The 23,382-nt window shown below is 48.3% G+C and overlaps 1 protein-coding gene across 1 annotated transcript in view; it reads right to left on the reverse strand.

The window, feature by feature from the left end:
* The window catches only part of LOC144142216 (uncharacterized), a 117,109-nt gene extending 102,174 nt beyond the window's left edge, over positions 1-14,935 (reverse strand). Inside the window, exon 1 of the mRNA XM_077673603.1 lies at positions 14,700-14,935. Coding sequence (XP_077529729.1) covers positions 14,700-14,935 — 236 coding nt within the window. The remainder of the gene's footprint in view (positions 1-14,699) is intronic.
* Between the last annotated feature and the right edge of the window lie 8,447 nt (positions 14,936-23,382).

The raw sequence follows: 23,382 nt of genomic DNA on the forward strand, positions 1-23,382 counted from the left end.
CGATTCATTTAGAATACACCAAGATAAAACCTCAACGACAAAGTGTTAAGCGTGAACCCCATGGCGTTTTTCGAACACGATTCGTGCGCGTCGACGTTGCACGTGCGTTTTTTTGACGCCCGCGTCAACGATCCCGCGCGCGCGGCAGCTTCTGCCTCGTTCAGAAAATGTCGCACGTCGCGCGCGGTAGTGGGAGGAGCCTGACAATTTGCGCCAACGGTGAGGCGCGCCTCATGGCGGCAGTTTCGAGACAGAGAGAGAGACAAAACTTTATTAAACTGAGCTTGTCTTTAGCGTGAGAAGTTGGTGGTCGTTGTTATCAGCCCAACGACGACCGAGGCGGCCCTTGCGATCAGGGAGGTCTGTACCTCCTTGTCGTGGGATGCCAGTGCTTCTCTCCACTGCTCAGCTGTGGTGATTCGGGGATAGGGGTTTTGGCGGCAGGCCCACAGAATGTGGGGTAGGGCGCCTGGGGCTGTGCAGAGGGTGCAGTTCGGGGATGGGACTTGTGTTGGGTGGATTAGATGCAGGCGGGTTGGGTGTGGGTATGTGTTTGTTTGTATGAGCCTCCAGTCTTGCTCTTGGGCTGTTGTGAGTTCGGGTGCGGGGGTGCTAGCTTTCGGCGGCAGAGGCGGTAATGTTCCGTAATATCGGTATAGTTAAGGAGACTGTCTCTGGATGACCTTGCCCCATGGGATGGGTCGGGCCGGGCGCCACTCCAGCTCGGAAGGTAAGATCTCGAGGCTGAGAGTGTGCGGTTTCGTTCCCTTCCTGTCCCGCGTGGGCCGGTGTCCAGAGTATGTCTACTGGGGTGAGGGGGGGATTCTTCTGAAGAATTTTGAGCGCCAGGGATGAAATGTTGCCCTGGGCGAAATTTTGAATAGCGGTTTTGGAATCTGAGATAATTGTGAGGGGCGTGGGGCGTTGCGTCAATGCTACGGTTATTGCTGCCTCTTCCGCCTCTGCTGGGTTTTTCGTGCGGATGGTTATTGCATGAACTGGTGGTTCGTCTGTGCCTTTCGTTACGACAATGGCGAATGCTGTTTTATGTCGGTATTCAGCGGCATCCACAAAGAGGGTGTTTTGACCTGGAGGGTATCTTTTTTGTAGGTATTGGGCCCTAAGTTCTCGTCTGTATTGGTGATGTGTTGGGTGCATATGCTTTGGCAGTGGTTTTGTGATTAGGTTGTTTCTTATTTCTAATGGGATGGGCTCTTTCTCAGCTATTATTGCCGGGGGGTTGATTCTGAGCTGTTTTAGTATATGTCGACCTGTGGTAGTTTTGGTCAGACGGACTGATTGATTAGTTAAATGCGCTTCTATTAATTCCTCGCAATTGTTGTATATGCCTAGCTCATCGAGTCTAGCGTTAGATGTACTTAAAGGTATTCGTAGTGCTGCTTTGTATGCTTTTCTAATTAGTGTATTCATTGCTTTCATTTCTTGGGCGCTTAGATGGAGGTAGGGGATGGAGTAGGTAATTCGGCTGATTACAAATGCTTGAATCAGGCGAATACGGTCTCGCTCCCTAAGTCCTGCTCTTCGATTGGTGATTCTTTTCATGAGGCATATGGTTTGGTTTACGTGGGTTGAGAGATTCTTGATGTGGATTGTGTTTGAGCGATTCGCTTTTATGTGCAATCCTAGTATTCTGATTGTTTGAATGATGTTTGTTGAATGTGGAGTGAAATCTGTGGAGGTGTTTTCTCTTTCTTTCTTTTGGTTTTCCTGTTGGTTTTTTCTATGAAGTCTGAATTTTGGCCAGTCTATTATGTTTGGTGATTTGCGTAGTTGTCTTAGCTTATTACCTATGGGTATTGTTATTTGTATTATGTAGTGGTCACTATTTAGTGTGTGTTCTGTAACTTGCCACGTTGCTTGTTTTATGCGATGGGTTGAGGTGAGATCGGGTGTAGTGTCTCTCTGTACGCTGTTTCCTATTCTGGTGGGTGTCTGGGGGTCATTTTCAAGTGTAAAATGTAGTTGTTGTATCTGCTCCCATAGGTTTCTCCCTTTTGCTGTGTCTGTAGGGTAACCCCAGGCTCGATGTGGTGCGTTGTAGTCGCCTGTTATAATTAGAGGTTGTGACCCCGCTGCATTTTTAGCTAGTGTGAAGAGGTTCTTAAAATTTTGGCGATGCGCTTTTGGGGGGCTGTATACGTTGAGTATGTGGAGCGTGTCTTCTTGTTTTTGGGTGGGATGAATTGTAACAAAGTCGTGTTTCACGTCGGTGTTTTCAAACTGTTCCCTTACTGCTGGTATGTTGCGGTGTACCAGTATTGCTGTGAGTGGACTGTTCCTGTTTTGAAATGCTCTGTACCCAGGGAGCGAGACCGTCTTGCCTGTTTCCTGTAGCGTTATAATTTGGGGAGGAGATTGCTGAGCTTGGATGAGTAACTGTAGGCTCTGCTTTTTTTTAGAGTATCCTCGGCAATTCCATTGCCATAGCGTTATACTCTTTTTAGGGTTGGCCATTAAGAGCAGGGAATGACATGTGATCTTGGCCCATTACTGGTTGGACGGTTTCGAGTACTCGTTTAATGCCTTCGTGTAGTTCGTTTCGGAGTGCGTCAAGGCTGGCACTAAAGTTGCTGCAGGTTGATTTAAATTCTACCTTCTGCTCGTGCAGTGTTTTGCGGATGTTGCTTAAGCTGTTCTTAACAACGGTAATTTGATGGTCAAGTGACGGTTCGGGTTCGTTAGGGAGTGGATCCGCCACTTTGCGTTTTTGAGCGGGAGGGAGATCTGTGTCCATTTGTGCGTCTTGTTCATCGTTTGTAGCTTTAAGAGTTGTTATTTCATTTCTTAGGGCTTGATTTTCTGCACGGAGGGCCTGTATTTCCTGGCGCATGGCCTTAAGTTCTTGGAGGAACTCAGGGGGTATCGCGGCTGGTGGTGGTGGTGGGGGTTGCGAGGGTGGTGGGGATGTGACTTTCAGGGCTGAGCAGTACAAAGGAGCAACTGTGTGGCTCACCTTCGGTTCGCCGTCAGGTCTGCTTGCTGTTCGTTGGGTGTTACTTGCTTGGTTATTCATTGTCCTTTTGGTCCCGCTGTCATTGGAGGGTTGGCTGACACTGTTCGATGAGTGGTTTGAGGGCGAGTCCTTGAGCACTTGAGCATATGTTATGCGTCGGCGTGGTTGAAAACGTTGCGGGCAGTCCGTCGTCCCTGTCGGGTGGTTTCCTTCGCACACAATGCAGTTTGGTGTGCACGTGTGGTCTTCGGTGAGATTTGGTGTACCGCAGATACTGCAGCGGCTTGAGGGTTTCTGGTTAGGACAAACATCCTGTGTGTAACCGACTTGCCAGCAGGCGAGGCATGCTTCAGTTTTACGTCGATATGGCTTACAGCGGTAGGTCGTCGATCTGTACCGCACCCAATAAGGGACTCGGTTTCCATTAAATACGATTTGTGCCATATTCGATGTTCCGAGTCTCTTCACGGCCAAAATGGGGAGTTCTGGGTTGTAGTTGAAAATGCTGCTTTGGATTTCCTCATGCGTATCCGTTTCGGGGATATTGAAAATTATCCCTGCCGTGGTGTTGGAAGGAGCCGCCACATGCGCAGCAATCATGAAGGTGTTGCCGCCTACCTGAATGGCTATGATGTCGGCGTAGCGTTGAGCTTGTTCTTCTGAGGTAGTGCTGACGATTACATAGTTCGGTGTAGGTCGGATACGTAGCTGATCTTGAGGGTTTTGGGCTATTTGGGCTGCTTGAAGCACCGTGTCCGCTAGTGCTGCCGGCGTAACTTTGCGAAGATCCAGTCCTCCCCGTGGTCGGAGCACTATCTTGATGTCGTCGGGCTGCAGCGGCGCGGCCGGAGGGCTACGGCGTGGCGGCTTCTGCAATCGGCGATTTTCTACGGTTGAATTCTTTGCAGGTTGGTGAAGACTTCGTTGTCTGTTGCGCACAGTTTTGCAATCCTCGTGAAGGAGTTCTTCCGCGTTGATTGGCTCACCATTGACGGCGATTGTCTCCACGTTGGTAGCGTTGCGCTGAGGTTCGGCGAGGCAAGGCCGGGCGAGTCCTAGGCGTTAAGCCTAACCCCGGCGTGGTCTTCGGTCGATCGGCAATTTCAGCACGAGTAGTGTAGGGAACCACCAAAGAGGATACTTGGGGTGGTCCTGACGTCTTCCGACGTCTCTGGATGCTGAAGTCAGATGGATGGGCCTGGAAGTTTCGGCTCAGCGCATAAAACTCGGCGGAGCCCATACGAGGCACGTCCGAACAGATCGAGCGATCGGAGCGCCCCCCGCGGCAGTTTCGAAGCGCTCGAGACAGCCGGCTGGCTCCGCGAGAAATGTTTAGGCTTACCACCCTGGCATATATTGCATGGGCGCCTTCACTAGCGGCGCGCATGAGAGAGGGAGAGAGAGAGAGCGATCTTTAATAAAGTCTGGCGATGTTAGCTGGGCTAAAATGTCTAACTTGCTACGCCAGTTGATGACGTGATGAAGATGATGGCGATGATGTTCAAGAACTTGATGCGCACCGAGACGGTGAGCTACTCGCAGCGACTGGTCTAGACCTGTGTGTTGCAGGTACTCTATCAGAGCTTTGGTAGCACGTAAAGCACGTTTGGAACAAGCCGATGGTCCTAAAACGACCTTTAGCTGCATGTCCACGGAATGCGGCAGTCCCAAAGCCACTGCGAGGAACACTCTTTAAGCACTGAATCGAGTGCATTCACAGAGCAGGTGCTGCAGGGTTTCTCGCACATCACAGTGAGGGCAGAGGGGCGACGTAGCCTGTTTTATCTTAAAAAATAAGTTGTGCGTGTATGCGACATTCAACCGCATGCGATGTAGAGTTGCTTCTACCCGCTTGGAAAGTCCTGGTGGCATTTTAAATTTGAAGTTGGGATCGATGAAAGATAGCGGCACGTAATGACGTAATACGTCATCCCAGGCTGCACGCTGCATGTTCCATGCAAGGCTGGATGGAAGTACAGATGCATCTTTCCTGAAGAATGGTATTGCTTTTGCCGATGCACGATGCTTATGCGCGACGAATGCAGCAATGTCCGCCTTCACATTGCCAGTCATCGCACAATGGGCTGGAATGCACTGAACTGCAATGTAATGGTGCGCTTGAAGATGTCAAGCATGTATGTCAGACACAATCTGGTCTTTTGGAAAAGACGCTAGAAATTGAAGGGCAGCCCTTGAGTCTGTGAAGATGGCCCACTCTCGTGCGGGTTGCTTGACGATATGAGCGAAAGCCACCCTCAGAGCTTCAAGTTCGGTAGCCGTAGTTGACGTTCTGTTACTGAGCATGGCACTGAGGGTGGTACGTGATGACGGTATCCACACCCCGATAATGGATGATGTTGCTGACACCGACCCATCAGTGTACACATGAGTGTGGTTTCTTTATATCCGCGAAATGTATTCCAGGGCGAAGAACTTTAGTGCGGGAGCCGGAATATGCTCCTTCCTCGTGATACTGGGTACAGTAGTCGTGAACGGTATGGGCAATAACATCCAGTGCGGGTGCTGCGGAGGAGCAGGCTCTTGATACACCTTCGGCAGAAATTCACGCCCTTCTTTGGCCCAGCTTGTCGCTAGAGGATGGCCCTGCTGTCTTTCCAAAATCCGCAGACGCGCACGAAGCAACTCCTGCGTGCTTAGAGTGAGCGGTGAGAGCTGCCTGCATTATGTCAGCGTTCGGATGGTAGAGGTTGTCTTTGGAACGCCAATGCAGACCCGCAGGATTTGTGTTTGCATGCTCTCTAGCGCTTTGAGAGTTCCTTTTGATAGAGGGACTAAAGTAGGGATACTGAAACTCATCAGGCCAACGCAAAGCGCTTTGTATACCCGTTGAAGAGAATTGACTGTACAACCGCCAGTGTTGGTGGAGAGCATGCGGAATATGCGGGCGAACGAAGTAATCTTGTCCTTGAGGTGGCGAACATGAGGCGACCAGGTGAGATTACTATCAAAGTCACTCCCAAGAACATGCGGGTCGGGACGTATGGAATTGCGGTCCCTCCAACGGTGAGGCCGTAGCGCGTAAGGTCACGCTTTGGAAAGGCTATCGCAGCACATTTGTTACCTGAAATAACTAATCCTCTAGTTGCCAGAAATACTGCAATGGAGTCGATTGCTCGCTGCAGTCTTGATCGTAACACTCGCCTATTGCGGCCAGAACTCCATATGCCGATGTCGTCGGCGTACAGAGAGATTACTACCGACTGTGGCACGCATTTCTTCAGGCCAACTATGGCAATGTTGAAGAGTGTAGGACTCAGCACCCCACCCTGGGGAACACCTCGGGTCACGTGATGTAGCGATGAGTCGCCCACGTCGGTAGACATATACACATACCTATCGGAGAGGTAATCCGATAGCCATGCGTACATGCGGCCCCTGATGTCTAAAACTTCAGTGTCGAGCGGATGGCTTCATGCTCGACGCAGTCATACGCTGACTTGATGTCGAGGAACACGGCAACAGCACTGTTCCGCCGACACTTTGCTTCTCTTATGCTATTTGCAAGGGCGATGACGTTGTCAAGGCTGCTACGACCCTTGCGGAAACAAGACATATGTGCCGGGTATATATCTCGGATGGTGAAATCCTAGTCCAAACGGACAGCACCATCTTTTTCATCAGTTTCCCGACGCAACTCAGGAGCGCTATGGGTCGGTAAGACTCGATGGCGTTGGGAACTTTACCTGGCTTTAGGACTGGGACAAGGCGAGCGTGTTTCGCCCTTGGCTCTTGACGACCAGTTTCCCACGAAAGATTGAAAGCAAACAGGAGGCAACTTTTTCCCTTTTCACCTAGACGCGAGAGGGTTGTGTAGGTGATGTTTTCCGGGCCTGGGCAGCTGGATTTCTTGACAGAAGCCAGTGCAGCCAGCAACTCTGCCATGGAGAATGGCTGGTTCATTAGGGACACGGGCCTGAGCATGCCTTGTTGGGGGGCAAGTGTGGCGGAAGAAGAGCTGCTGGCGCTGCAGTTCTCCTGTAGAAGGCGTCAGTGACTTGGAGGTCACTGGTGTTCGTGCTCGGTAAGATAGATTTGAACGGGTGCAGTTGAATCTGCGGGGTCCGCAAACTTCGGAGCAAGAGCCATATTCTGGAGACGGGCTTCCGGGGGTCCAGCTTGGAGCAGAAGGGTGATGTTTTATGGTACCGTTATGGCCCACATTATAAACTCCTTTACCGCGGAAGCAACTTCGTGCGTGCCTTGAGCGGTATTTTAGAGAGCGCTTCTCTCAGGAAAAAAAAAAAACGGAATTTGGCACTAGAGTGCTAATTAAATCACTGCGATATTTTCCTGTTTCAACACTCCTCACGCTATACTACGCTTTTATACATAGTCATATCAATTACTGCATAGCATTTTGGGGACTAACATACAACTCCCATATGGTTCCATTACAGCACGTTCAAAAACAAGCTATTCAAATACTTACACACAGCACTTACAGCGCGCATGTCACACCTCTTTTGTGCCAACTTAATCTGTACTCAATCACACCGCTTATCAGCCACAATCTATGCCCCATTGCCTTCCGCCTGGTTCATGATCCCGGCATTCTTCACATAATTGACCGCCATACACTCTCTAACCCCAATAAAACTAGGTTTGCAGTGTTAAATAACTTCTTACTGCCTTCAGTACGCACTAACTATGGGAAAAATACAGTCGGCTTTGCTGCTATAAAAGCTTGGAACAACTAACCTTTTAATGTTTAATATGCATCATCCTTGTCATCGTTCAGGCATGCTCTGAGGAGAGTTCTTTTCTCTGACGACTTACGCTGATGTAGGTTCTAATGTAGGTTCTAATGTAATGTTCTAATGCAATTCTAATATACCTGTAGTTCATTTTCTGGTATTTAATATTCCTAGATGATTGTAATATGTATAGGGTTTGTTTCCATGTCATGGTTAATTATTATTACTGCATCTGTCTGTTTAAAGGTATTATTCGCGTTGATGACTGCGACTAATTGCTTAGTTGTGTACAATAAATAAAAAGGGGTCCCATTACAGTTTCTAACTCTTGGACCCCTTTCTGTATATGTAGTTTTACACACTGTATTTTCAATACGAGAATAAACTGAAACTGAAACGGAAACTGAACCGGTCGCTGGAGCTGCCGAAACCACTTTGCGGCCGTAGCCGCCGCCATGTTGCCGCCGCCTGCCGCGCCGAGCGCTGCGTGAGGGTGGCTCCGCGACAGCGTCAGCGCGCCTGTGGCATGCGCGGCCCGTTTTCGCGAGCAGAAAGAGCTCCATGTGGTTCACGGTTTAAACCAGAGATCATTTTATATTCTACAAAAATAGATGCATGAAATCATGGCCAGTAAGTTCACTTCTTTCACGGCATGCATATATGTGCCGGGAGCGCACGAACGCATGCTATAATGTTTTTTGTTCGTTTTAGGGGTATGAGTTATGATCATGCATTGCATCGCGGGTCTGTTTTCAATCGGAGTGGTCTTATGAAGGCATTACCATCACACTCTTAGTACTGACACAAGTCCTACGACACAAATGGCAAAGTAGATAGATTGGCATGTGCTTAGTTTGCTTTGGGCCAAAGTAAAGCACAAGGCTATCTACCATATGAGAAATGAAACGTCAAACCTGTGTGTTTACAGGGCGAAGAAGCACCTGGAATTCAGGTGCGATGTCGTGAACACTAGAACAAAGAGATGTGTGTATCCTTTGACAGGCAAACTGTAGCGTCACTGACAAACTACAATGGCTTAGGTATTGGATGCCACAGATCCATAAAAACATTAGTATGATGAGCATAAACTGTATGCCGCAATCTGTAGCGTTTGGAGTTTAAATATTTCCCATTATACACTGATAATATTAAAGGCAGGTTTTATATGAGTATGCGAAAGAGAAATCCGGCAGTCCCATGTACACGTAAAATTCCTCCGACGCATGTGTGAAAAAACCAGGTTGGAGAGGAGTTCTAGGTAACCCCAGCGGAGCGAGATACTCCACGAAGCACAGCTCGAGCTACAGCGGCGGGCAGGGGCGATAGCGGGGCAAGCGGAGTCGACGTGGCGCTGGCAAACACCGGCCACAGCTTCGCTGGTTAACTGTCTATAGGGAACGCGTGGGCGCAATTTTAATATTACACTGAAACCCAGTTAATGAAGATTTTACGGGAGCGCTGAGAATGTTTGAATTAACTCAGCGGGCGAATTATTGCGAGTACGGTCATAACAACTGCAAAATGATTTCAACATCACCAAACTTTATTTTTTTTAACTTCAATGATTGTCGTTTGCTTCGGAAAGGTGATGGGCGAGGAAATCAATATTTTTCGAAATTCCTGGACCTGCGTCAATCTGCGCACACTGTCCGTCGAAACCAGGTATACACGCTCTACGCATGCGCGGCCTCCTTCAGTGTGTGGTGCGGGCATTCGTCATCATCATGAGGGTCTTCGTCAGCCGAATCACACCTTCAGCTGCATCCAAAACCTCGGCGACGACGTCGCTGTGGGATAGCGGCGCTCTTTCAGCACCTGAACTTGGGCAGTCTAAATCAACCGAATTGCGGTTGAATCTGCCCGAGTGTCCAGCCATAGAGCAATGTGGAATTTGAACGGGACCTGACGCCGCGCCAGAATTAACCGGAATTCCGTATTAACGGGTTTTGTGTAATAGCGGTAATAATATCCCTATCCGAAAAGGCAGTGAATTCCAGCGCCATTTTTGTGCTGAAATCCGCTGAAAGCGATGGTTTGCGCTGCTGGCCCCGCTGAAAGCCGCTTGTGCTGCTTAGCAGCGTTTCAGCCACGCTGTCAAGCAGCGTCACGCGCGCCGGAGTGGCGTAAGTGTGCTGAAATGTGCTGCAGGCGCTAGAACCTCACTTGTGAACAGCGCTTTCATGCTGCAATTGACGTGTCGCTGGCGGGCGGTACGCTGGACCCAAGCGGTGCTGCCACTGCAGTGTGCGCGCGCGTGCTGTGCGGTGAAGCAAAGAAAAGCTTTTCAGAGGAGGAGGAAAAAACTTGATTTATGCGAGACTTAGGTGCTGATGTCTGGGCACCCGCCTGGTGGGGGGTTTCCTCTAGGCCGGGATACGTTCGCCTAGCTGCGCTAACTTTGGAAAAATGCGTTATTACAAAATCAAGGCGCCTAACTGACCAACATTTTCAACTTTGCCTTTTTGCTGTCGCAGAAACAGCAACCGCTTACCATATTCGCGCGTGCGTAGGTGCGTGATTACGATCGAGACAGTGGGGTTTGAGGCACTTCGTACGGCTGTGACCCTATCCATATATTTGGTATTGCTGGAACTAAAATTATTCGCTGCAATCAAATGAGAGCGCGTCCGCCGCCATACAGCGCGCGATGATCAATAAGCAATGATTATACCCTAGTTACACGGGCACTGTTTAACCACGGTTAAGCAAAGCCACAGTCTGCTACATTACACGACAGACGAAACTGCGGTTACCCCGCTAACCATAATTAGCGCAATAACCGGCGTCCCAAAGCTGCCCCCAAGAGGTGCTTGCGTTCTTTGCGTCGCTCTCGCAATCAGCGCGACTGCCCGTCAGCAGCGGCTCGTTTCGCGATCCATAATCCACCCGATCAACTACAACAAAAGCCGTGCTAAATTTGTAAATTCCGCGCGTCGTCCGCTAAAACAATGGATCAAGCAGGCAATCGTAAAGCGTTTTCAGCACTCGGAAACGGTCGGCGCGCACGTCGGCCGTGCCTGCAAATACGCCGGCCCGACCAACGTTGGCCCGACTGCCCGCACGGCACTGCAAGCGGTTCGAACCGGCCCAGACCACGGCAGCAACAGCGTGTCGCCGCTCTTTGATATCAATCTGATCGCGGAAAAAACTTCCACATGCGAGAAAGTGGATGTTAGTGTGGTGAAAAATTGTGCTATGGATTGTAATTCACAGTTGCAGAAATAGCGGCTATCAAATATCCGCAGCGATGCTAAGCCTAAAGTTGCCGACACCGATCAGACGCGAGCAAACCAAGCCGGTAGTGAGCTGTTGGGGAGGCCCTTCTCCTCGCCGCGCGCGAGTGTGTTTGGGTCTGAAGCAACTGTCTTAACGATATTTCCTTTTGTCTACACTGCATCTCTGTTGTTTTTCATCGTGAGATTAAAAGTTGGTCAATTTATTTTTGTTACGCTCACAACCAAGTGACCGCTGTCGACACTTGTAATTTCGCGTGCAACAGCCAAAACCGTTGTTTACGATAGCCGCGATTAAACGTAATTACTAGGAAGAGGGGAACCGGGCAAGCGTAGGCGAGCGACCAGATATTGCCACAATGAAAAGCGGACTTAAAAACTGAAGTCCGTAGCTGCGACGGCGAAGCTTAAGGTGGGGGTAGCGGCACCCTGATGGACGAAATGATAGCTGCCACAATTCATTACTGGGCTGCGCAGTGAAGTGAAGTGCCGAACGCGGCGGCCGCACAATTAATCGCCAAGCGCTTGTCACGTTGCCTGGCTGCGCTAGGAAGCGGCGTTTCCCCTCCTGTCTTGTTCGTGCTCCGTGTTTTAAACAAAGTTGTTGCATATCACAATCACTCACACACAACAGCTTCAGCATTTACTCCATCATATCCACATCACACGAAGTCTGGTTGCCAGTCAAGCGCCTGTGGGAACTACTGCATGGCCTGTGAGTGCACGGCGAACACGAGAAGCCAGAGAATAAAAATGGATCAGAATGATGAAAACTTACAATTTTCTTGCTTAACGGAATGTTCTGAAGGTTTGAACAAGAATTATGTCCTTGTTTGGAGAACCCGCCTGCTGAATATATGTAACGACAAATGTAACAATGTCCTACATAGTTGAAAAGTTATGCAATGTGTACTGTAATACCATCACACAACATACCGATGAAGCCGGTGTACCATGTAGCACGCACCATGCAATGCGTACCGCAAGAAATATATAGATATTGTAGCATACATGAGTCAGGAAGAAGAAAACGCAACATAGAGCACACCAAGCATACGGCAGACTTTTTGAACGATCGAAACAGCAGTCTGATTGATTTAGGCATGCAACAAGTGAGCCTTGAACATTTTACTTGCTATTAATACCTGCCTACTCCACGTGATTGATCATACTGGATTTATGATATCGTACAAACTTTCCGGATAATGAACTTTATTATGGCATTCTTGAAATCTTCCATGTCAACACATTCAAGATCGTGCAAGATAGAGCAAAAATGTGAAGCATTTCTTTTGTTTTTGGGACAAAACATTAAAGGTACCGGGCTACCATACGTGTTGCTCTTAACTGCAGTCTGCAACACAGGTATGTGGATGTAGTGCAGGCAATCCATTTGCTTCACAGAACTGGAAACATGCCTTGCAAACACCTGTCTGCTGCTTCTTCAAAGGTGGGGACAAGCTTTTTATGCATCTAGGTTGTGGACACCTGTAGCCCAGAAGTTACTAGAGAAGTTCTTAGATGTTAGAAGGAAGTTGTTACCACAGGAGACCAAGTCTTAACTGGCAACTTTTTCAAGATGCCATACAGTAAAAACTTATAACTTGTAGTTTTATTTCTTTAAAAAAATTCAAAATTTTCATTTTTAGCCTGCTTCTGCTCATTCAATGTATTGAAAGGCTACATAATTTGAACTCAGTCATTCAGATGATTCATACTTTTCACTTGTCCACATTGGAAAATATCTGCTGCTTTCGCACCACCAGATAAAAATTTGGGTCCATTTATCATTATGAGAGTAGTAAAACTTAGTATTCAAAAAAGAAATGATTGGCGGGTGGTAAACACCCATTACAAATCAAGAAAAAGCTTAGTGTAGATAAACTGTCTGAACCATAATTAGTATCCAGAGGAGACCGTATTCAGAGTTTGGCGATTTTTAAAACATTCATTTTTGACGTCTCTTCATAGGTTGAAAATGACCAGTCATGTCATACCGGCACCTGCTTCCTGGTTTTGGATCAGCAGTAGTCTACCAATAAACTAGTTGTGGACTTCTCACCTCTGCTCTGTCTATTTTGTGTAGTTCAAGTGTAAAAGTGTTTAAAAATGTGATTCACATCCATGCCCAACCATAACGTGCATTGTGTCCTTGCCTGGAGTCGTATAAATCAGAACTTCTGGTCATTCAAACATACTCTCCAGGTCCCCTCAAGTTGTAAATAATGTGAGTAGACTGTACGTGCAAGGCAGAATCGACAAGTAGAGCATTTTTTTTCCATGAGCAAAAGTTAAGGAAACTGAGCAGCTGCATTTGTTAGTTACTTTCAACAGTAGCCTCATCGGCTATTCGCAGCACGGGCTTGGTATTAAACTGCAATGTGCAAGTCCCCTACATCTTTTTTAATGTGGTTATAGGGTACGTCTTCTTTAGGGGTGTTGCTGTAATTGTCAGCTGACAGCTGCAAGCGGATTGCTTGTAAATAGCTACATGTGGGCGTGTATTCCCCTGAACTTCTTCCAGTCGCATCTCTAGGATGTATCTTCTGTGTACTTCTGTGTACACCATCTTCCATTAGTGTTACTGTGCTTAATGCACTCTGCATGCAACTATTGCTTGGAAATTTCTGAGTTTTAGACATCTTTTCGTTTTTTATAGCATCCCCGATAAACCACACCGGTGCTCATCTGGACGCACTGGTGCATCTTTTTATCCTCGACAAGCCGCACCAATGTGCACCATCTGTCCACTATAAACCGGGGTGCATCGCTGTGGGGCAATTTTTGGTTGTCCCGTCGCGCACCGAGAGAGGCGACGGAGTGCCAGGGTGCAATCCCAACAGGCATCGCAAACAACGTTGGCAAAGTGGCCTCGTCCACCGTCTGCTGCACTGACAGTGCATCAGCGCACTTGTGTGAAGGCGGAATCCGCTGCATATTGCTGACACGGATGAGTTGCTTATGAATTCATCAGACAATGATGCAATGTACTCAGTACGGGATGCTAATAACAGCCAGAGATTGCAAATGAGCACGCCAACATACTGTACCATGTAGGAACTTTTTGTACTGCAAGGAAGGCTGCAGTAAAAGTAATTTTGCAGCTTTGCATGTTTTGTTCGATTGAATTATCACGAACAGTAACTGTAGTGCCTTGACCATGAATGGCCCCCATGCTTTGCCGTAGTGGAAGGGGGGAACATGTAATAACAGGCACTCACGTTCTGGCTCGCAGAAAGAAGACGAGAAGCAGCTTGTAGGCAGCTGTTCAGTAGAAGAGTGGAATCACCTTGTTGCATATGAGTGAGGGATATAAGTGGTATGTATATATCATTGTTAGCTGTTGTCATCTGGCGTCATTTTACATTTTTTTACAAATGCTTTTATGAGTTGCTCTAACAGCCCTAGAGCTGGCGCTAGGGTAGAACCAGTCAGTTTGTTTTCGATCACTGCTCAGTGCCGGTGCACACCATCATGGGGTACTGTTCACCGCGCTGGTTCTAGGGGCAACCCCGGTGCATGTTTATCAAGGATGCTATTAGTCAACATTTGTGTTTTGAGTCCTCTACTTTCTCAGTCAGTTACCCCTGTCCTCACCTTACCACACTTGGAAGCACACCGGTACCCACCCTAGGGCATGACACATTACGTGTGCTGGTACTTGGACAATTTCGTCGACCATTCAGTGAACCATTCTGAAACCTTAACCATACTCGGAGACATACACATATAGCCCTCGCGCGCCCCGACGAGGGCCTACGTCATCTTCAGGGTTACCGTTGCTCGGCACGGGCCCCTGCTTTTCGAGCGCCCGTTGACCTGCTGGACGGCTCAAAGTTGTTGGTCTTGGTCGTGGCTCTTCGCAGCTGCCTGAAGCCGCGGCAGATCGTTCTTGATCTTGCTTCCTCTGGGTATGTGATGCAGTCCCACAAGATGTGCCTGTGGTCTGCTGGCTCCCTCTGACAGACCTTGCACTGGTCGGTCAGGTATGCCTTGGGGTACATGCGATGCATCAGTCCTGGGCTCGGTAGCGATCTGGTCTGGAGCTGTCTCGGTAGTACCGCCTCCGCTCGACTGAGCCTTGGGTGTAGGGATGGGTGAGTCCGGCGAGCCATGCGGTAGGCCTTCGTGATGTCATTGTAGTTCGTTATGTGGTCCTTGGCTTCGAACCACGTCGGACGGTCAGTCGCCGGGGCGCGGTTTGTTAGCACTCATGCCGTTGCGTGTGCCATCTCCTTGTGCGTTGCAATTTGACACATTCGCCACGTGCGCCGGGAACCACTTTATCCGCACTTTGCTGTCTTGCAGTTTGGCCGCTTGCAATACCCGCTCGGCCTCCCTGCAGATTTGGCCTTTGGTGACGTTTCGCACTACCCGTCTCCAGTCACTCAGCACCGTGTGGCAGTCTGTGTTGGCGATGGCCACCTCCCCACTTGTTCTGCTCCGGTGCTTATCACGCTCGTTGCCACCCTCAAAGCACCGGTCGACACCTCGATGACGACTGTCGCGAAGGCGTTCGTGTCGCAGCCATCTGTGGTAGGCTGCAATGTACGTGATGTGGCTGATGATGAAGGATTTTACGAGCCTGATTAGGCTCTCCTCTTTCATGCCTGCCTTGGGGACGAGACTCGTTTGAGAAGTCGCATCGCGTTGGCCGCTTTTGCTGTGAGACGGGCAATGGTTACGCCGTTTCTTCCGTGCTTTTTTATGACCATGCCTAGGATCCTGATTTTGTTGACCTCTGGGATCATGTTGCCGGATTTGGTCACGATTCGGATCTTTCATATTTATTGCCTGGCCTTGCCTCTGCTGTTGGCGGGTGGGAGTATTAGGAGCTCCGATTTGCTCGGCTAACATCTCAGTACGATACCTTCCAGCTGGTGTTCTATCGCATCGACAACGGCTTGCAGCGCGCCCTAGATGTTCGCTGTGAAATATATGACTGCATACCACAGCATACGGTGGCATATCCAACAACGTATAATAAGAGGCTGGACGTAGACATTTGGGTTCTGAGTATTCACACCGCCATTTCAAGATATGTTTTGGCTCATACCACAGCAAGCACGGTTGTTCATTGCTTCAGCCTTTAATGCTTTTCGTTGATGACAAACTGAATTGACGATACAGATGTCTTAGAGGACAAGCTTTAAGCAGACAGGACTTTTTTCAATGAGGCCATTTGTTTTTGCTTTTTTTATATTGCAAGCATGCCTAGGTTTTTCGTACAGGGCTCTTGCTGTGATGCTGGTCAATATTGTTACAGGGAGCATATATAGTCATGGTCACATAGTCAATAATGTCACGGAGCATAGTGGTGGGCAATACCACTATGCTCCGTGACAATATACTTGCATATTTGTAATTTTCCATGTGGTCAAATGGTTCCTGGTAACATCAGTAGATTACATAGTGTATCTTCCATTTCAATTTCGTTATTATAACTAAGCAGTAATTCCTTCAGTCACGGCAGTAGAAGGCACTGCACGTTGTTTGGATCACACTTCTGCATACAGTTGCTAAATGCAACAACGGTATTGTTAAAAGTAGCTGCTTGTTTGGGGGCTGCAGCTAAGTAATTATTTGTTAGGCGGCGTGTGAATCAGGTGCAGCAATTAAGACAAGTCCCACGGCAACAAATTGGCAGAAAGCCAGAAACAAAAGCAAGGATTGTGGCACTTGCGGCTGCCCTTGTTGGAGTTGAACCAAAGAGAATTTCACCTCCGTAATTGCGGAAGGCGGCTTTGGTGGCCTTTGCAACATCCTCACACATCTCGCAGGATATCACAGTTCTGCAGTGCTGTCAGCGGTCGTCTTGCACAACGAGTTTGCTGCGCTTGACGTGCCAGGAGCCGCATAATTAGCATGATGCGGCTTGTGTGTAAGATGGGTGTGTGACAAACAAGCGTTATCAAAGCCAGCGACGCATATTCCATTTAAAACGTGGCTTTCGTGGCTTGCAGAGAAGAAGTCGGAGATGATCTGCGAAAGCTTTTCTTCAGTACATACGGTAGTTTTCGCGAAATCACTTGTAGCACAGTATATTTGGCCTCGGGTGCAAGATCGGTGCGTGACAAACAAGCGTGATAATTGCCATAATTTCTCAAATGCGGGCGAAACTAAACACAAGCGGCAACAATCACTGAGGACAAAGTAACTGTATAAACTTCTCGTTAAAGCGCGTGCTTTGCTCGCCGACGTGGTGGCATTGGGGGCGTATCAAATGAGTCACGTTTGGGCCGTGACTTTTAAGTCAGCGGAAGGCGTCAAAAAAATGTTAGCCCAGAGTGACGTAAAAGTGAAGGACCGCCGGTGCATTGTGATAGACCCTTCAAACCAGGAAGTTCGGCTGAAGCTTCACTGGCTTCTTTACAATGTGCCGGATGAAGATGTTTGCGCTGCGTTCGCTCCCTACGGACGCGTCGTCGAAGTGCGCAAGGAGCGTTGGCGTGTCGACGGCATACGGGATAAGGGCTCAACTCTGCGGTCGGTGGCTCTTAAGTTGAAACCGGGAGTGTCCATGGACGACCTGCCGCATGAACTCCGAGTTGGGGGGGATAAGGCTCTCGTCGTTGTCGCCGGCAGGGCCCCCCAGTGTTTGCGCTGCAACACCAAGGGCCATATCCGGCGCGACTGCAAAGTGCCGCGCTGTTCCTCCTGCCGCCGCTACGGGCATGAGGCAAGTGCGTGCGTCAAGACGTATGCCAGCGTCACCGGGCCGACGAGGGAGGAAGACCTTCGCGAAAACCTCATGGACGAGGCGGACGCGGAGGAGACTGCAGCCGGAACCACTGGTGAGGCGGCAACGGAGCAGGACCCGGCGGGAAAGGTTGAGGCCGAGGCTGGTCGGAGCGCTCCTGAAAAGGAGCAGCCTGGTGAGCTGAAGACGCCTCCCCCCAACTCCTCGTCGAGCAAGGATAGTGGCACCAAGGTGGTGCGTCAGGAGACACCGCCGGCTCCCGCAGTGGACGACGAACTCATGGAACTCGGTGGTGGCGATGCTAGCGTTGCCGCCGGAAAGCGTCAGCGTGAGAACAACGTCACCGGCCAGGGCACCGATGAGTCCAGCAGCGGTGAGCCGCCAGTGAAGGCGGTTTTGGGGCGACGTGTGGGCTACAAGTCCAAACCAAGCGTTCCCCCCGACCGGCCGACGCCGCCTGGAAAGCCCACGTAGGACTGGACTGGTACTCCGAAACGTTACTCTGCATGCCATTCTACTGGATTGGTGTGCACTACAGTATCGAGGCAGGGGGGGTGTGTTGAGTTCGGGGATTAGTGGTTACATAGCTTAAGGCGTCCTTTCATCTTTCATTAGTGTTCAGTTCACCCCATAATTTGCGTTGTGCCACCTTGAATGTACGCGGATTGTCTGAGCGTAAGCGTCAGAACCAGTTGTACAGGCTTATCAACGAGAAAGATTTAGACGTGGTAGCCTTACAAGAAACGAAAGTGGAGAGCGAGCAGAGCACAGAAAGAATGGTGAATGTGTTCAGTTCACGATATCACGTCTGTGTAAGCCACGCGGTGGGCTTATCGGCAGGATGCGCACTTTTATTTCGTCAGAGTTGCGGCGTTGTTATCCAAAATGTAACGTCCAGTGTGTCTGGCCGGTTTGTTGTATGCGATTTTTTGTTATCGTCGCGAGAGTGGCGAATTATATGTGTGTATGCGCCGACTAAAGCGGATGAAAGGAAAGTCTTCTTTGAAGACTTAAGGCCGTGGTTTGGTACAGAGCGGGCTATTGTATTTCTAGGGGATTTTAACTGTGTGTGCTCTGCTCGAGATAAATCCAGTTGTACACCGTTTCGTGATGGTAGCACAATTGCACTGAGCGAAATCGCAGCAGATTTCTGTTTAGAGGATGTGGGGGATGCCTTAGATGGCACAGGAGCGGTACATTTTACTCATTTTCAAAGTGTGAGTCATGCGCGTTTAGATAGAGTCTATGTATCCCTTGACCTTGTACCAGAGTGCGCAGAGTATAATGTTACGCCTGTGTCTTTTAGTGACCACTGCCTGGTCTCTTTCTTGATTGGTAAGCGAAAAGAAAATGGGAACAAGTTTAACTGGAGCCTGTGGAAAATGAATCGCCAATTATTGAAGGATGAAAAATTTGTACTAGAGGTCACTGAGAAGATTAGAACATTAATGGAACAGAAAAATTCTAGCTGTGCCGCTAAGCGGGAGAGATTCAAAGAAGAAATTAAGCTGAAAGCCTTGGAACGGTCAAGTGCCTTACATCATGATATAACGAAAAAAGAAGCCCTGCTCAGACGCAACCTAGAAACGCTTTTAGCACTAGAGAGCCAGTCACCGGGACTGTGTAAGGATGATATTAAAACCGTGAAACAACAGTTGGAGTCTATCGAAGAAGTAAGGTACCATGGCGCAATAGTCCGAGCCAGAGCGGAGAAGTTTTTGCTGGGTGAAGCACCAACCAAGCGAGCTCTTTGCTCTGAAAAAGGTTACGCCACCAGAAACACAATCAGTGAAATAGAGTTCAACGGGCATGTATCAAGTGACCAGAGAATAATATCGAACGCCTTTTGTGAGTATTACGATAGTTTGTTTGCATGTCAACCGGTAAACTTAGACCGGTTTAGGGAAGATTTTATGCGTTTCTTGCCGGTCATTGACGACGAGGTTAAAGATAGTCTGGAAGTTTCAATTACACCTGATGAAGTTAAGAAAGCAATTGACGATTTAAATCCGGGCAAGTCTCCGGGACCAGACGGGTTGTGCGCAGCGTTTTACAAAGCGTTTCGTGATGACCTCAGTATAATATTGTGTGAACTCTATAAGGAAGCATATGAGCGGGATAGATTGCCACCATCTTTCTCAAGTTCGCACACTGTGCTCATACCTAAAACAGATGACAGGGATGAACTAAAGAAGGTCACAGCGTATAGGCCAATCACGTTAACTAACGTCGATTATAAAATATTAATGAAAATTCTAGCAGGGAGGTTACAGATGGTGATAACAGATATAGTGGGGGAGCACCAAACATGTGGTATAAAAGGAAGATCTATAACAAGTAATATACACGCAGCGAGAAGCATCCTAGAATGTTGTGACAGTATGAACTTAATTGTAGCCATGCTCCAAATAGACCTCGAAAAGTCCTTTGATAAAGTCTCTCATGAAATGCTTTTTAGCATCTTGGAACAAGTAAACTTGGGAAGAATAATAGCGGGGGGGTGTACAAATGGCTTATAAAGAGTGTTCGACAAGTTTGGTTATTAACAAGTCGGTGTGTCGTCCAATCAAGGTCACACGTTCGGTTCGCCAAGGGTGCCCGCTTTCGCCTTTACTTTTTTGTTTATACATTGAGGCCCTGTGCGCAAGCGTAAATAACAACAACAGTATTCATGGCTTTCGGTTGCAGGCATGTGAGGTCCGTGTACTTGCCTATGCGGACGACATTGCTTTTTTGTGCCGTGATAGAGAAAGTATCAGTAGCGCCATTAAAATACTTAATTCCTTTTGTGAATATACTGGAAGTTCCGTAAATTGGAAAAAGTGTCTGGGGTTCTGGCACGGGTGCTGGGACTGGACACCCAGTGTGTTTGAAGGTGTCAGCTGGCAAGTTACGCCTGCGAAGTATCTAGGTGTCCCGCTGGAAAATTACCGCGACAGCGAGCCGTACTGGCGAAGCCAGACAGCGGCGTTGCGAGAGAAAGCGGAAAAGTGGGAAGGAAAGGGTAAAACGTTGTCTGTGTTTGCACGGGCGACGGTGTGTAATGTGTTTCTGTTCGCTAAACTGTGGTACGTTTTGCAAGTTATTCATTGTTCGCGTGCAAATGTACAAAGGTTACACCGTGTATGTGCTGTTTTTATCTGGGGCTCGACCTGGGAACGGACGAGTAGAACTAATCTTTTCAGACGTGTGCGTGATGGTGGTTTGTCACTATCGCATCTTTTTCTGCGACAAGTAGTCAATAGATTTTATTTTTTGCGTGAGGTGAAGGACCCCCTACTTCGCACTGTAATTCAGGTTAGGTTAGGTAGATTTCTGCCTCAGTTTGTTATTACGTCATATTTGTGTTATACCGGAGGACTTCACGGATATCTAAAGGAAGTCGTACAGGCAACACAATTTGTATGTTCGCGTTTTTCCATGGAGTATTTGACTTCAGTGTCGAAGAAGAAGTTGTACAAAGATCTCGTTGAAATCTGCTTTCCTGTGCCACTATACAGATCCATGTTTCGAAGTGGACCAGGACAAAATGTTTTGAAACGTGTAAAAGCAATGGTTGTTCCGCCGGGTGTTAAAATGTTTTTCTTTAAGCTTCATGTTGGTGTGCTCCCGGTTAAAACGTGGATGCTTGAGAAGGGTTTGTTCGTGCCCTGGGGAGCAGACTGCTGGCTATGCAAGAAGCCGGAAACTGTTGAACATGTATTTTTGGACTGTTGGGATGCGGTGTTTTTGTGGGATGTACTTCAGAGAACTTTGAAAAAGGAACTCCCCTTGGATCCTCATGGTATACGGTTTCTGGCAGTTGAGAACGATAATGGAGTGCCTTACGACCTATTGATGTTGCTGGTCCTCCACGGAATATGGAGGTCTCGATTGGCAGCTCGTTACTCGGACGTTGATGGACGGCCCGCGAGGCAGTATTTCTGTGAAAGCGTTCATCGCATTGTAGAAATGTGGAAGGGTCAACCTTGTACACCCGAGTGGCTGCAGGAAGTAGAGAAAGTGTTGTCTATGCCCCGTTTTTAGACATAATACGCTGGCTTAGGCAAAGCTAGCGTTTGTTATCTGTAGCACGTTTTTGTGATGTCTGAAACCGGTAATAAAGGAAAAAAAAAGCGCAGTAGCTCAGTGGTTAAACGCTCGGCTATCACCGTATCGCCTAGAGCGCCTGTGGTTCGAATCCCCGCAATGCAATTCTTTTTTTTTTTTGCACTGAGTGTTTCATTATTTCTCCCCCCTTCTTTTACAACAGGAAGCGCTTGCCATCCCCTACCTGATCCCAGAGTGGAAAAGTTCTCTCCCTCAAAAAACTACCATGAACTAATTAAACAAAGAAAGTCAACTTTTTTATTTCCAGCAGCGCAAATTTCTAAGGGTAATTTCATGCGTATTTACTTTTACATCTAAAAATCTCAAATGTGATATTTAAACTTATTATATCTGTTAAAAACAGAACGATTATTACCTATATTAGCGTACAAACATGACTTTCGTTAAAAAGAGAGCTGTTATTACTGCAGTCTGGCAACTACCTCTCACTTTGTCTATGTTTGTTTGTATGTATGTGAGCTGCGTGGTGCTGGGGCTCGTTTTGTTCAGTTTTATAGTTAGATTTCTCGTTTATGTTAAGTCATCTTTATAGAATTTTCACAAGGTTATGTCTGCTCTTCCGACACACGCGCGTGTTGGACACGCGGGGCCAGTTAGAACGCAGGTGTTACGATCATCGCCGTCTGCTTCACGCGTCAGTGATGGATAACGTTGCATCCGAACCAAGTGTGCTGTTCGCAAGCTCAAGACTGCAGTAAAGAAGGATTTTGCGTTGGAAACGTCGTTTGTAGTACGGTAAGTACTACGCGTTTTTTGCAATGAGTACTTGTTTGGAAGTTATGATTGTTATTTGTGGATCAGAGTTCACTAGACCCTGACCCGCCGCCGTGGCTCACTGGCTAAAGCATTGCGCTGCTGAGCACGAGGTAGCGGGTTCGATTCTGGCCGCGGCGGCCGCTTTTCTGATGGGGGTGAAAAGCAAAAAAACGCCCGTGTGTACGAGATTTCGGCGCACGTTAAAGATCCCCAGGTGGTCAAAATTAATCCGGAGCTCTCCACACGGCGCGCCTCATCGCCTGCGTTGCGTCGGCGCGTGAAACCCTACCATCACAGTTCACTAGACCCCCACCTCATTTGCTCTGAAGGCTTAGGTGAGCCTGCGGGATTTACCGGTTCAGTTACCGCGACAGTCAGCATCAAATCATGCTGAAGCTGGACCTTAACTACGATAATGGCGCTGTAGTACAGGTCTACACTTTATTTGACATCACGCGATGCTTTTTAACACCGGGGCATGTGTGTGTAGCCTGTCTATCCAGGATTGACCGCGGCTGCGGATCGAAGTCTAAATTTAGCGTGGGCTGCGCAACGCCGTGGCCACTACACCCGGGTGGACAGCCACGTTAGATTAAAAAAATAACTTGGACAGGAGGTGCCCCAGAAATATTTGCGAAACAGCTACACTTGATTCCGTCGGAAGTAGCTTGCGGGGAGTGTGGGGTTTGTTTTTAGAGGCACCTGTATCGTTGTAAACTAGTGGAGAAAGTTAAGCGAGTTTGCAAGGTACCATTATCCGAAAACCGCGGGCCACACAGAAACTAACAAGGAATACTGTAGGCGCTCACTCAACTCAAGATTTATTGTTAATTATTAATCGAACTTAAGAAGACAAGGAATGCAATGGAGGAGCGTCTACCAGCACACCCCAGC

The sequence above is a fragment of the Haemaphysalis longicornis genome, unplaced genomic scaffold, assembly GCF_048455015.1.
Source record: "Haemaphysalis longicornis isolate Haplotype H1 unplaced genomic scaffold, Haemaphysalis longicornis Haplotype H1 scaffold_1, whole genome shotgun sequence".
In the NCBI taxonomy this organism is placed as follows: Eukaryota; Metazoa; Arthropoda; class Arachnida; order Ixodida; family Ixodidae; genus Haemaphysalis; species Haemaphysalis longicornis.